General features: G+C 41.1%; 2 protein-coding genes across 3 annotated transcripts in view; one reads left to right on the top strand and one right to left on the bottom strand.

The window, feature by feature from the left end:
- Positions 1 to 6,096, bottom strand: part of LOC111969878 (zinc fingers and homeoboxes protein 3) — a 29,390-nt gene extending 23,294 nt beyond the window's left edge. The window contains exon 1 of the mRNA XM_023996231.2: positions 5,568 to 6,096. The gene's annotated coding sequence lies outside the window, so the exon portion shown is untranslated. The remainder of the gene's footprint in view (positions 1 to 5,567) is intronic.
- LOC111969879 (protein FAM83D) lies at positions 3,826 to 9,746 on the top strand. 2 transcript variants are annotated; one of them, XM_023996232.3, is made up of 4 exons: positions 3,826 to 4,466; positions 6,371 to 6,538; positions 6,796 to 6,920; positions 7,109 to 9,746. In XM_023996232.3, the coding sequence occupies exons 1-4, from the start codon at positions 3,984 to 3,986 to the stop codon at positions 8,112 to 8,114; spliced, it is 1,782 nt and encodes a 593-aa protein (XP_023852000.1). In that variant the 5' UTR covers positions 3,826 to 3,983; the 3' UTR covers positions 8,115 to 9,746. The 2 variants fall into 2 exon arrangements, with proteins under 2 accessions (XP_023852000.1, XP_023852001.1); XM_023996233.3 differs by having other exon boundaries at positions 3,828 to 4,256.
- The last annotated feature ends 4,723 nt before the right edge of the window (positions 9,747 to 14,469 follow it).

Genomic DNA, 14,469 nt, shown 5'->3' with positions numbered 1-14,469 from the left:
AGACTATTGGAAAATAATTCCTCATGAAGCTGGTTGAGAGAATGCCAAGACTGTGCAAAACTGTCATCAAGGCAAAGGGTGGCTAATTTGAAGAATCTCAAATATAAATATATTTGGATTTGTTTAAAACTTTTTGGGTTACTACATGATTCCATATGTGTTATTTCATAGTTTTGATGTCTTCACTATTATTCTACAATGTAGAAAATTGTAAAAATAAATAAATAAGAAAAACCCTTGAATGAGTAGGTGTGTCCAAACTTTTGACTGGTACTGTATGATAACTAGACCCTTTAAACATTATATTTACAAAGGAAATATTTTAACATTTCAACAATGTATTTGTTTTTTTAATCTGTTCAATACAGACCTCTGGTGCCAAATTTGACTGTAAAAGTACACCTTGGAGGATATGCTTGTGGCCTTGTGACCATTTTGAGAAATCATATGATTACAATCATATCATATGAAATCATACTTCTCTGAAACATACTAGACACCTAAATAATGCATKATAAATTACTTATAAGTACAATTTAACTTCTCTAGAGCCTGTAAAGTACAACAACAACAAAAATAGTTCACTATTGTGACCGATGGGATTAAATGGGTAAACCCAAAACTCAAGTCACACATTGGCCTAATTTGTCAGATCCTWTACGTATAGTCTGTCCACGAGAGATTAAGGCTACACAGTCATGATCAGGGTGACCACATGTCCCGGATTTTATCAACACATTTWTTTTTTTWWATGGTTGATTTGTGCTGTATTTCAGTCAGACATTCCAACCTGTCTCTTGCAGTCACYTTGCGCTTATGGAAAGAAATCATAAGCATGTGGTAGCCTAAATTGACTGGTGATAAACACTTCTCCAATCATTGTGGAGATCTGATATTCTGCGCAACGCAAGARGAGATGTAGGCCAATGTCATAYGCCTATCATCAACCAATCATATTTCTGAAATCCTTTMGGGCTAAATTCCAGCTAAACTTGGAGAGGACAGTTAGGSCCCACTAACAAAATGCGTGCTTCTGACTAAGAGCTACAAAATTAAGTAAATAGTGACTGAGGCTCTCCATGCTCATTACTTGCTTATTCAACATGTTTTCTGCTACTTCACTCAATCCCATTTTAAGTCTCCCTTCCTAGCAGTGGTGTTATAAAGTAGGCTACTTAAGTTWAAAAAWATATGTTAAAGTAACATGCTACACWGAACAAAAKTATAAACGTAACATGTAAAGTGTTGGTCCCATGTTTTATGAGTTAAAATAAAAAATCCCAGAAATGTTCCATATGCACAAAAAGCTTATTTCTRAAAAATGTTGTGCACACAAGTTTATATCCATGTTCGTGAGCATTTCTCCTTTGCCAAGATAATCCATCCACCTGTCAGGTGTGGCATATCAAGAAGCTGATTAAACAGCATGATCATTACACAGGTGCACCTTATGCTGGGGACAATAATAGGCCAATTTAAAATGTGCAGTTTTGTCACACAACACAATGCCACAGTTTTGAGGGAATGTGCAATTGGCATAATGACTGCAGAAATGCCCACCAGAGTTGTTGCCAGGGAATTTAATGTTAATTTCTCTACCATAAGCTGCCTCRAATGTCGTTTTCGAGAATTTGGCAYTACGTCCAACCGGCATCACAACCGCAGACCACGTGTTAACACGCCAGCCCAGGACCTCCACATCTGGCTTCTTTACCTGTGGGATCCTCTGAGAGGTGAGTAGGGGTGGTGCTGAGGAGTATTTCTGTCGGTAAAAAAACACTTTTATGGGGAAAAACTAATTCTGATTGGTTGGGCCTGGCTGCCAAATGGGTGGGCCTATGCCCTCCCAGCCCACCCATGGCTGCATCCCTGCCCAGTCATGTGAAATCCGTAGATTAGTACCTAATGAATTCATTTCAATTGGCTGACTTCCTTATATGAACTGTAACTCAGTCAAATCTTTGAAATTGTTGCATGCTACGTTTATATTTTTGTTCAGTATATTTCATTCGTTTTGGGGGGTATCTGTACTTTACTATTTATATTTTTGATTACTTTTACTCCACTACATTCCTAAAGTGAATATGTACATTTTACTCCAAAATGGTCAGGCAGGACAGTACATTGCTCCAATTCACGCACCTAACAATATTCTGTATACATCTGGCCCTTCTTTGGACACTGTGTTAACAAACCTCCAAACGAGCTTCAATGCCATACAACACTCCTTCTGTGGCCTCCAACMGCTTTTAAATGCTAGTAAAACTAAATGCATGCTCTTCAACCGATTGCTGCCCGCACRCGCCCGACTAGCATCACTACTCTGGACAGTTCTGACTTAGAATATGTGGACAACTACAAATACCTAGGTGTCTGGTTAGACTGTAAACTCTCCTTCCAGACTCACATTAAGCATCTCCAATCCAAAATTAAATCTAAAATCGGCTTCCTATTTCGCAACAATGCCTCCTTCACTCATGCTGCCAAACATACCCTCGTAAAACTGACTATCCTACTGATCCTTGACCTCGGCAATGTCATTTACAAAATAGCCTCCAACACTACTCAGCAAATTGGATGTAGTCTATCACAGTGCCATCCGTTTTGTCACRAAAGCCCCATATACTACCCACCACTGCGACCTGTATGCTCTCGTTGGCTGGCCCTCGCTTCATATCCGTTGCCAAACCCACTGGCTCCAGGTCATCTATAAGTCTTTTCTAGGAAAAGCCCCGCCTTATCTCAGCTCACTGGTCACCATAGCAACACCCARCCGTAGCACACGCTCCAGCAGGTATATTTCACTGGTCATCCCAAAGCCAAAACCTGCTTTGGCCCCCTTTCCTTCCAGTTCTCTGCTGCCAATGACTGGAACGAATTGCAAAAATCACTGAAGCTGGAGACTTATATCTCCCTCTCTAACTTTAAGCATCAGCTGTCAGAGCAGCTTACCGATCACTGTACCTGTACACAGCCCATCTTTAAATAGCACACCCGACTACCTCATCCCCATATTGTTATTTTTTGTTGTTGATCTTTTGCCCCCAGTATCTCTACTTGCATATCATCATCTGCACATCTATCACTCCAGTGTTAATGCTAAATTGTAATTATTTCGCCTTATTTCGCCTCTATGGCCTATTTACTGCCTTACCTCCCTAATCTTACTACATTTGCACACACGATGCATAGCTTTTTCTATTGTGTTATTGACTGTACGTTTGTTTATTCCATGTGTAACTCTGTGTTGTTGTTTTTGTCGCACTGCTTTGCTTTATCTTGGCCAGGCCACAGTTGTAAATGAGAACTTGTTCTCAACTGACCTACCTGGTTAAATAAAGGTGAAATAAAATAAATAAAAAATAATGCAACCTAAAACATTATTCATGTAGACTACACTGTCCCGCCTAAATCGTCCTGTTGTCCCYCATTTGGGTATTTTAAATGTGGTCACCCTAGACATGATCAATTACTTGATAACACAACTAACATAACTTGATAACACACATGGTTAACTGCGGTAATGATTACCTGGTCTAATTTTAAATACTGAAAACGTCAATGTCATGGTAAGTTCAGCCAAGTAGGCTTTTGCTTATTTTTATCATCATATGATATACAGTACTTTAGGGCAGGCCTACCTATAGGCCTTCGTTGTGTCAAAATATAGCCTGCAATTTACTACGGTAGTCCGGGAATTTGGGGTCGTGATTTGAAAGTGGATACTGGATACAAGGGTTTGTTTGGCTTCAAATTCAAACTGCTGGCCAATGAGCGAGCGCGTTTAGCAGAGCGCTCTAAAGCGCAGGCTTGTGTACACAAATRGGGTTGCACAACTTTCGAGTAACCAATGCCTACTACGGATGGGTTGGAACTGAGTTCAACGCAAAATACAAATGTGCTTTTTTTCTGGCTACATTGTTTCACACGTATAGGAGGATCCCTGAATTMAATGGTTACTGTATATTCTTAATAGTAACATTATGGCTCTATCMCAATGTTTGGACGATTCACCTGGAAGGTGGCCGTCAACAAGGCAGGGAAATTATTTGAATGTACAGGAGTTGTACAACGAAAAGCACCGATTAGCGTTAGAGGAGCTTATTTCAGGTGGAGTTAATTCCTTTCTGGATTTTCTAAGAAAAGAACAAATTCCGAACTTTCTCTCAGATGACGAGATCAAACAGATTGGCCGTGCTGCGGTGGTCCCACGCTGTGCGTCCCTCCAGGGGGYAAACGTGATCATTGAGCAGTCGGTAAGTAGCTCCATGGACTGCTCCTCGGTGACTTACTTTCCCGAGGTCTCAGACGTGGAGCCACCGCTGTTGGAAATCGGCTGGCCCGCCTTTACATCGGGCTCTTACCGAGGAGTCACTCGTGCTGTCGCACACTTCCAACCCAGCTATGGGGAATGCATCTATAGTTGTAAGGAAGCTGCGAGAAGAATGATAAAAAGTGCCACGGAGGTAATAAATGAACAAAATATTAAAATGGTCATCAATAGACATACCACGTGTTGAGTTTTATGTGTGTTGTTTAGTGATACAGATTAATGTTATAGGCATATATGGAAGGACCCATTTTGTATTTGCCTGAATTTGGCACACCTCGAATGTAAAATTCAAACCAGCCATGCAGGGCCGGCTCTAGCCTTTTATGGGCCCTCCTAAGCGAGATTTGGTTTGGTAAATAAGACTAGCCAGTTATCTAATCTAAAAATTGTTAGCTGACATGGCTAATTGAGTGACTGACATAACAATCGAAAAATTGCTGACAATCAAATTTCAAAACTTTCACATTGTGTGTTCAACTATAAGTTGAGACCATGACTGGATTTCTCAGTTAAGTTTTTTGCAGTTCTACACATTTTACCATGGGGCGGAGAGAACATTTTTTAATATTATAGCGAATGCCATGCAATTCTACTCATTTTGGGGTGGAGAAACATTATTTCTGTTTTAAAGCTATTGGCAATTCTACACATTTTGCCATGACTTATGCCATGTTAATGCTATCTTAGTAAGAGTGACTAACAAAATCAATGCCGTACACCCTGGAGGTCAGGGCCCCTTGGCACGTGACCGGTGGTATTCGGCCATGTTTACTACAAGTTTAGATAGTAGGCTAGACTAATTTACCAATCTAAGAATTGTTTGTTGACGCCTATGTTTGGTTTGTGATAAATCGAGTCCGGTCCAAAAAACATCTGTGGTCTTTGAAATCAAGGTCAGAACGGACAGACCAAATTTGTATGTCTTTTCAACGTCCTTGGACGTTGGAGTCGGACGGTGCTCCCTGGGTGATTGACTGGTCTGGTATATAAATATTTGTGAGGTCTGGATTAACCTTTATACTGTTTGATGTTCAGCTTCTCAAAAGCATTGTTTTTTTTCTCCTTTATAATTCACAGATTCTTATAGAAAACTATATTACCCATTTTGAAGAGCAGTAGATACTTGCTCATAAAGGTCAGACAAAAGAAAGAACCCCATTAATGTTAGTCACATGTTCAAACTCAACACATTTCTGGACATGTTGGAACTGTCAGTTTGATGCAGTTTCCTTACCATCCTGATGAGTTAATGTTCCAGAATGGAGAACGAGGAAAAGGCTCCAAACTCCAAGCCTGTGGTTCAGAGGAGCACCTACAGTAATAGTACATAAATMAATGTGTCTGAACATGCTTTTCGCAYTGTTTGTGCAATTTTCTTAATGCTTAGCCTTGAGTGTCGATCTGCCTATGCGTGCAGGTGCGCTGTAGGTAGGTTTACAGCTAAAGTGGAGAAATCAGGTTTGAGTTGCAGTAAATTGAATTTCTCTCTGCTTCAGGCCTTATAGTTGCTCAGCATCAGTTTGAGAATAACAATTTAGAAAATGCCCCAAAGGGCCCTTGATCTGTACGCTATTGAGTTATTATCCTRGAGAGGGCACTAGAAAATGCAATTTTATCAAGAAAAGCTAACATCATTGCAACAAATTTCTAACCTGCTTCTGSAGAACATGAGGTCAGACATCAGCAGGAGTTCTAAAAGCACCTCACAATGAGCCTGATTGTCCCTGTCAGAGAAACMAATTTGTTTGCTGACCAAGCATTACATATGATTGCAATGGCAACAGACCACAGTTGACTGCAAGCGAGGATCATTTAAGTACACAMGACAGAGAGAGTGTGGCCAATAGAGGAGCTGGCTCAGTGTTTTCTCCTRCTTAATGTTTGATTAAGACCTGGTTTGTGGGCACCAGCAAGTATAAGAGCCCATTCAGAGTGACCCTGCCTCACAAATAGTAAGTCAGAAGAGCAGCCTCTTTAAAATTGTAAACCGGACCTGAATGGTGCTTTGACTAACCAATGATTGATGTACCATTACAGGTGATTGCCATAGTGACAGACTCTCTGACAGACCTGGACATATTCAAGGATCTTCAGGAGGCGTGCACGCAGCACCGAGTTCCAGTTTACATCCTGCTGGAACACTCATGTGTGCCCGCATTCCTCAAAATGTGCAACAACATCAATGTGCGCCTGGACGAGCTTCAGGTATGTGGGTGTGATGACTCCACCTTTGTGTCGTATRTCCGATAAGCCATGATTACAGTTTCAATGCATACCTAGTTAAGTAAAGGTTCAATAAAAATCAAATGAAACTGATGATCATATAATGCATTGTTTTCATGATCAATGGAAACATTGCTTTTTTATGACTTACTTAGTAGCATCATCATGCTGTCTGCATGTTTTATAAGTGACTAGTGACAGGCTTGTATTTCATACTGTTTTTGTTTCATTCCTTAAAGCAAATGCGAGTGAGGACCATAACTGGTGGTACGTACTTCATGAGATCAGGGGCCAAGATTACTGGAAAGGTTCATGAACGGTTCATGTTGATTGATGGGAACAGAGTGGCTACAGGCTCCTACAGGTAAAGACTTCCTGCTTTACCAACAAGGCATTATACAGTATAGCATTGAAAAACGTTCTGAGCAATAAGCAATAAAACATTACTAAATACTTTCCCCTTGTATGAATCAAGCTACTGTAAGTGATGTAGCCATCCTTATTTGACTGAAATGGGGTATACAACTGTAAAGCATTTTGGTTAATTCTTAGGTTCAATTGGACTGATGGGAAACTAAACAGCAGCAACCTGATTGAGTTGTCTGGCCAGATCACTGAGAACTTTGATGAGGAGTTCCGCATCCTGTATGCCCAGTCCATGCCTGTTATTACCAGGGGCCCAGCCAGTGCCCGAATCAGTGGCATCTACGACCACCTGCTCATCAAACTCCCTGTCACGTCATCCCCTCAGCCYGCCAGAGAAAGGCCCCCAGTCGAGCCTGTCTGTCTGGAAGTATTGGGGGAAATTGTCTGTCTGACCAGCACACCCAGCCGGGCCCAGGCTGTGGCAGTGCTGCCCCACAGAGAGGAGACTGGTAAGAGCAGCCCGGTCTCGGACTCCTCCACCATAGGGGAAGACTGGATGGAGCAGCATCACATGCAGGAGATCCTGTCTGGAAGTGCTGCCCAGTGCCTGCCTACAGGTGACCCRGCCACTGTCACAGCAGCAGTGGATGTGCTGGTCACACCCCTCGTCACTCCTTGTCATGTCTCCACCCAGACCAGCTGCCCCACGGTGGACAGTGGAGTGCAGACAGATCTGACTCAGTACACTAACCGCCTCTCCCCCAACAAGGCTACAGTTACCCACTTTACCACCACCAATAACCAGACCGACAACATCCAGAATGAAGCTGCCTCCTCAGATTCCATCTCTACCTCCCCCAGGCAGCACCTCGCCCCCCATGGGGTGAACCATTGCCCTGCAATCCGTCACTGTACCTCGCCCCCCGATGGGAACCTGAGGGAGTGCTTCCACAAGCTGACCAAAGAGCGTCAGTATCACTACTCCAACATCCGCTCCAAGCTGGAGCACATGGGGACCATGCTGTCCCACCGCCGTGAGCTGGTAGACCTCACCAACYTGGCCCCGGGGCTCGGGCTGCATAGAGCATGCAAGTCCCAGAAAGAGTGGAAACAGAGGCAGGGGCATAACCCTGGCCTGCTGATGGACAGTGTGGGCATGGACACTTGGCCAAGGGCCAGATGTCTACAATAAAATAACTTATTGGGCTGCAGGGCCTTGGAGATTATGGGTGTRGTGGAAAGGGTTCTGTGTTTCGTAGGTATACACTACCTGAAACAAATGGGTTTAAAGGGCAATATGAAATATTTTGAGGATTATTCTTCCTTAGTCTTAAGATTTTGAAAGTACACTACATGGCCAAACTGATGTGGACACCCCTTCAAATTGGTGGATTCGGCTATTTCAGCCACACCCGTTGCTGACAGGTTAATGAAATCTAGCACACAGCCATGCAATCTCCATAGACAAACATTGYCAGTAGAGTGGCCTATACTGAAGAGATCAGTGACTTTCAACATGGCACCATCATAGGATGCCACCTTTCCAACAAGTCAGTTCATTACATTTCTGCCRTGCTAGAGCTGCTCCAGTCAACTGTAAGTGCCGTTATTGTGAAGTGGAAACGTCTAGGAGCAACAACGGCTCAGCCGCAAAGTGGTAGGCCACACAAGCTCACAGAACGGGACCGCCGAGTGCTGAAGCCCGTAGCGTGTAAAAATTGTCTGTCCTCTGTTGCAACACTCACTACCYAGTWCCAAACTGCCTCTGGAAGCAACGCTAGCACAAGAACTGTTCGTCGGGAGCTTCATGAAWTTGGTTTCCATGGCCGAGCAGCCGCACACAAGATCACCATGCGCAATTCCAAGCATCGGCTGGAGTGGTGTAAAGCTCACAAATCTTGGTTTGGAGTACACTACCTGCACGAATGCATAGTGCCAACTGTAAAGTTTGGTGGAGGAGGAATAATGGTCTGGGGCTTTTTTTCATGGTTTGGGCTAGGCCCCTTAGTTCCAGTGAAGGGAAATCTTACACTGTCAAGATCGGTGTGGAAGAACTTGACTGGCCTGAACAGAGGCCTGACCTCYACCCCATTGAACACCTTTGTGATGAATTGGAACGCCGACTGCGAGCCAGGCCTTATCGCCCAACGTCAGTGCCCGACCTCACTAATGCTCTTGTGGCTGAATGGAAGCAAGTCCCTGCAGCAATGTTCCAACATCTAGTGGAAAGTCTTGCCAGAAGAATTGAAGCTGTTATAGCAGCAAAGGGGGGACRAATGRCATATTAATGCCKATGATTTTGGAATGAGATAGTCTACGAACACGTGTCCACATACTTTTGGCTATGTAGTGTATGTGTTATTGTGTCTGTATTGTGATGCGGCCTTCTTCCTCTTGTTATTGTCAATCTGTCGCCTTTCTTTCAACCCTGTTTGAACATGACTACTTCAGAAATTGACGTTAAATGGCAAGAGATCGGCAGACTGTCATTTGCCTTGACCATTTTTGCCACGAAATGGAAAGTTTTTAAGCATGGACATTGTGCATAAGACACAATCTGTATAGTTTTTATGAAAAATATTTTATTGAAACAATAAGATTGTCCAATGATTTATTTGAGAAACACTAAGTGCAATTCATACATTTATATTTTATGACAATTTTAAGTGAGACATTTTGTCTGCTGTAACTAAAACTTAATTATGCTGGATTCTAACATGCAGTCTAACTTAATCTGAGTACTGAGGAAGTATAGGTTTTATGATATCAATTTATGTACTTTATTGCTGACACAATGAAAATAAAGGAGTACTTGATTTATATTTTCTGTTTTCAGTCATCACTTTTCTTAATACATTTACACTGTCCCATCCTCATAATGAGTACTTCAAACCGGTGACCATGTGTCCMTAAGCCCAATTCTTAATGCTGCTTTTCATGAAATTGCTGATCATTATATTATGCGACGTGATCACTATGGAAATGAACAAACAAGTGACAGTGGAATCACTTCTGTTTTTATGAATAATAATGTTGAGGGCAAAAGCACTTTAAGTCTCATTCATCAGAATATTGTGTTTATATAGTTATTTTATTGATTGATTGCTATACAATATCTATTAGCCATTGTGTGGTGGTTGGGTTCATTGGAACCCTCTGCCACTGGTCTATATTTAACAGCTGGGTATGTGTGGGCCACTTTGCAAGGGAAATCATCTCTTCACTCTGAAGCCTTTGCTTTACATGCGGTAGACATTCATCCAGCAAATATTTTCAGAGTATATGTCAAGGGAAGCTAAGCAACAGCACAAAAAGTAATGACACAATAACAATACAGGTATTACACTTGTGTATGTCCAATATTACGTCATATGTAAGGCCTTGTACTATACTGCCATAGTTCAGAGTGCCATTTGGGTTTGGCAGGAACATGTTGTTTTTTCTCATCTGAGCACAAAGGTCCTGAGATGATCAAGCCAAGATCTTGGCTCCTTTAAAAAATGCCGCCCTCAAATGTGTTACTCAGAGTTTTTGTGTGAGTAATATTTAGCCACATTCAGGATGAACACCGTGACGGGTACTATGGGTTAAACTGTGTCCCAAGTTTGAAGTCTGAAGTTATAAATCAGTTTATTGTTTGGGATTTCCCATTTATTTGTAGATACTTTTGATATATTTTTTATGCAATTTTACAAAAGGAATACATTGGATGGTGTAGAGTTACCTACAAGTATGATAACACCCCTTCATTATTTTGTGAACTGTAGCTAACATTATCACTGTAGGCCTATTGCCTCATAACTAGAATCTCCATAAAATATGACRGTATTATTGCAGTAATAACAATGAAAAAGACATTAACAGCAACAAATCAGTTTTTATTTAGTTTATTTAGAAGCCAGCAGGCTCAATTTACTTTCCCAAAGTAAGGCAGCCATTTTACCAACTCACTTTCAGCCTTGTATATTCATCCCCACAGGGCAGCATATCAGAACCAACTCCATTAATTTATGCAAATGGTCCCAACCTAAGGGATTTGATCTGTGAGCAAATGCACTGGGTGTATTGTGAGAGAAATAATTGAGATTGGGTGATGTAAGACAACCKATGTGTTTGTAATGAAAAAAGTGGCAGACGTTCCATAGCATCGTGCTCTTTGCCTTTTTAGGTTTTTACTCATTTGTAAATAGCATCTTCATGGCAAGATGGRGCCGAAAGACATGGTCGCCCRGTTCATGGCTCCTAAGCAACTTTGCAGTATTTGTTTTTGTGTGTGTGTGTTATTTCTCACATTATTAGCTCATAAGTCTTTTCCATTAATACATACAGCTGGAAATAAAATTTAAGAAGCATTTCTCTACACCCGCAATAACATCTGCTAAATATGTATATGGTACCAATAACATCTGCTAAATATGTATATGGTACCAATAACATTTGATTTGATTTGCATATCCTGCTACACAGTGACAGTATGAATGAAATGTATATCATTTAGTCTATAATTTAATTACTTGTTTTCAATTGCAAGTATATCCTATTTTCAAAGACTGATAGGCTGCTATTATAATAATTATTTATTTTCAATAGTACTTTGACAGGAAAGACAGGCATTCAAAGATTGAAATTAACAGTAGGGTGTGAACTGGCTCTTGATAAGCAATTCAGGTAGTGAAAGCCAGTCTCTTCACAGTTCAAATCAAAATTGATTTGTCACATGTACCGAATACAACAGGTAGACTTTACCGTGGAATGCTAGCTTACGAGCCCTTCCCAACAATGCAGTTATAAAATAGAATAATWWAAAAAATAGTAACACGAGGAATAAAATTAAGCTATATACAGGGAATTCCAGTCGCAGATCAATGTGCAGGGGTACAAGGTGTTTGAGGGACATACAGTATGTCCATGAAGGCAGGGTAAAGTGACTAGGCATCAGGATAGATAATAATAAGAGTAAAATAGAGAACAGAGTAGCAGCAGTATATGATGAGTGTAAAAGTGTGTATGTGTATTTGTGTGTGTGTGCAGTGTATGTGTGTGTGCGTGTGTGTTTATAGTGTGCATATACTGTATGTGCCATTCAGAAGGTGAATGGGCAAGACAAAATATTTAAGTGACTTTGAACGAGGTATAGTAGTAGGTGCCAGATGCACCGGTTTGTGTCAGGAACTGCAACACTGCTGGGTTTTTCATGCTCCACAGTTTCCTGTGTGTATCAAGAATGGTCCGCCACCCAAAGGACATCCAGCCAACTTGACACAACTGCGGGAAGCATTCCTGTGGAACGCTTTTGACACCTAGTAGAGTCCATGCCCCGACGAATTGAGGCTGTTCTGAGGGCAAAAGGGGGTGCAACTCAATATTAGGAAGGTGTTTGTAATGTTTTGTACAGTCTGTGTATAGTCTTGTGAGTGTGCATAAAGTCAGTGCAAGATAGGGTTAGTGCAGATAGTCTGGGTAACCATTTCATGAACTATTTCGCAGTCAAATTAATATTTTGCAGTCTTATGGCTTGGGGGTAGAAGTTGTGACTGTCTCAAAGTTTGACCATGTTCAATCAAAGTATTATGAACTACTATAATGATCTACTATAATTTCTAAGTTACTAATGACCTAAACCAAGAGTGAGTGCTGTCTGAAACAGGTACCGTGTGGGGTTAAAGGGATCTGCCTAATGGTTCATTTCATCAACAGTACCGTGTCTCTGCCACCAGAGAGAGCTCTAGCCTTGTTTATATCAACATTACACACTGTATGTTGTGGTCTATTGTGTCTGTCTCCAATTCCTCTAAAACTCGAGGACCGTTTCTTTTGTCTGGTTACCACAACAGTCCATTGATACATGCATTTTCAGAATGACCAGCTYCTGTAGTAATTAACTCCTATGGAGAAAAACACTGCAATTTGTACACAATCATTGGATCTTAACTTCTTTCTAAAAATGACAGATTTTTTGAATCTCAGGTAAATGACAATTAGAGTCCTTTTACATGTCCTCTTTAGGTAATTTCTCTAATCCCAGGAGACAGAATATTTCCTGATGCATGCTGGGTAATGTCATTTTGGCTGTTATAGTGTCTGACAGAAGGTGTAATGTTGTGTCCCGACACAAATTGAATTAAAATATAATCAGATTAGTAACTAAGAGTATACCATTGTCTATTACCTTGAATCACAATTATGTAAATGAGAATTAACCTTGTGCTTGTCTTTTTTGAAAGCAACATCTCGATCTCCTGTATAATCACTGTTTTCAATCTATAACTGAGGCAGACATGATGCATGCATGCCAGGCATACTAATGCTTTGTGAATTAACSTTTTTGTGTCCGATAGGTCACAATTCTTCATTTCTGGTTTTATTGGTCAGATAAGGTGCACAGTGTGTGTGCTAGGGAATTCCTCTCACTCATAACATCAACAATGGAAGTTCACACACTATTTTGCAGGAATCTTTAGGAATAAAAAAAGTTTAGGGCAAGGGSCACTTGTCTTTTACTTTGTCAAGTATCTCAGTACCAACCCCACCCTGTCCACCCCCCACTAATCTCTTATTGAACAGCAAAGATGGGGGTGAGACAGACAGTAACAGCCATCCCCATTGATTATTGAATTGGTTTCCATCTCCCTGTAGATGTATATATGCACCCTTGGTGCCTGGGTGCTGAGGTATTAGCTGCTCTTCTCTCTGTAGTCTAAGTCACACATTTGCAATGACATTCATTAGAGGGGGATTTGAAGAGCYCACAGCAAGGTATGTACACTCATCCTCTGTGCAATTTTACTCAAATAGTTTTAATACCCATTTCAAATTTGGGGTTTATACTGCAAACAAAAATTAAGGCAGTTTCTGGTCGCCACAACTATCTGGTTAACCCTGCTTGCGTAATGTTTATTTAATTTGACAGACATAAAATGGCTCTCCTGATGGCTAAAATAAACATCTCAATTACCCTGAACACTTTTGATGAGATAAGCTGTTGATTACTTGACCTCCAGTTGGTCAGACTGTGAGCTACAGTATGGACACTCCCACAGGCATCACTCWGTTTTTTTGCAATTTCCACTGAATTTCATCTGTATTTTTACTGCATGTTCAACCAATTATCTCTCCCTCTCTCTACACACACACACACTCACTCTCTCTCTTATCTGGTATCAGCCTGAATAACTTGGTCTAAGCATTTAATTTCAGAAGGCTACTAACTGTTAAAACACCCTGACATATAAACACTGATAAAAACCTGCTCAGTTGGCTGAATCCTGCTTTGTTTAACTGTCCCCTGTCACGATTAATCCTGTTTGTAATGCCATCTCTGCTTTGTTTTCCATGAGGGAGCGCAAGGGCGAGTCATTGCACTAGAGGGAGTGTTCTGCCTCGGGCTCCAAAACATAGATAATAAATGTTCAAGTCATTGGAAAATAAAGTGAGCCTAAAGCATGTAGTCAGGTTTAATGTTGTCGTTCTATAGTTGTTTGGATGGGTGAGTAAGATAGAGTGGCATGTATTGTGGTTCAGATGCATGAAATTTAGTCACTTCCTGG

Source organism: Salvelinus sp. IW2-2015, linkage group LG11 (genome assembly GCF_002910315.2).
Source record: "Salvelinus sp. IW2-2015 linkage group LG11, ASM291031v2, whole genome shotgun sequence".
In the NCBI taxonomy this organism is placed as follows: domain Eukaryota; kingdom Metazoa; phylum Chordata; class Actinopteri; order Salmoniformes; family Salmonidae; genus Salvelinus; species Salvelinus sp. IW2-2015.
Note: the sequence above shows the minus strand (reverse complement) of the source record. Positions and strands in the feature narration are given on the sequence as shown.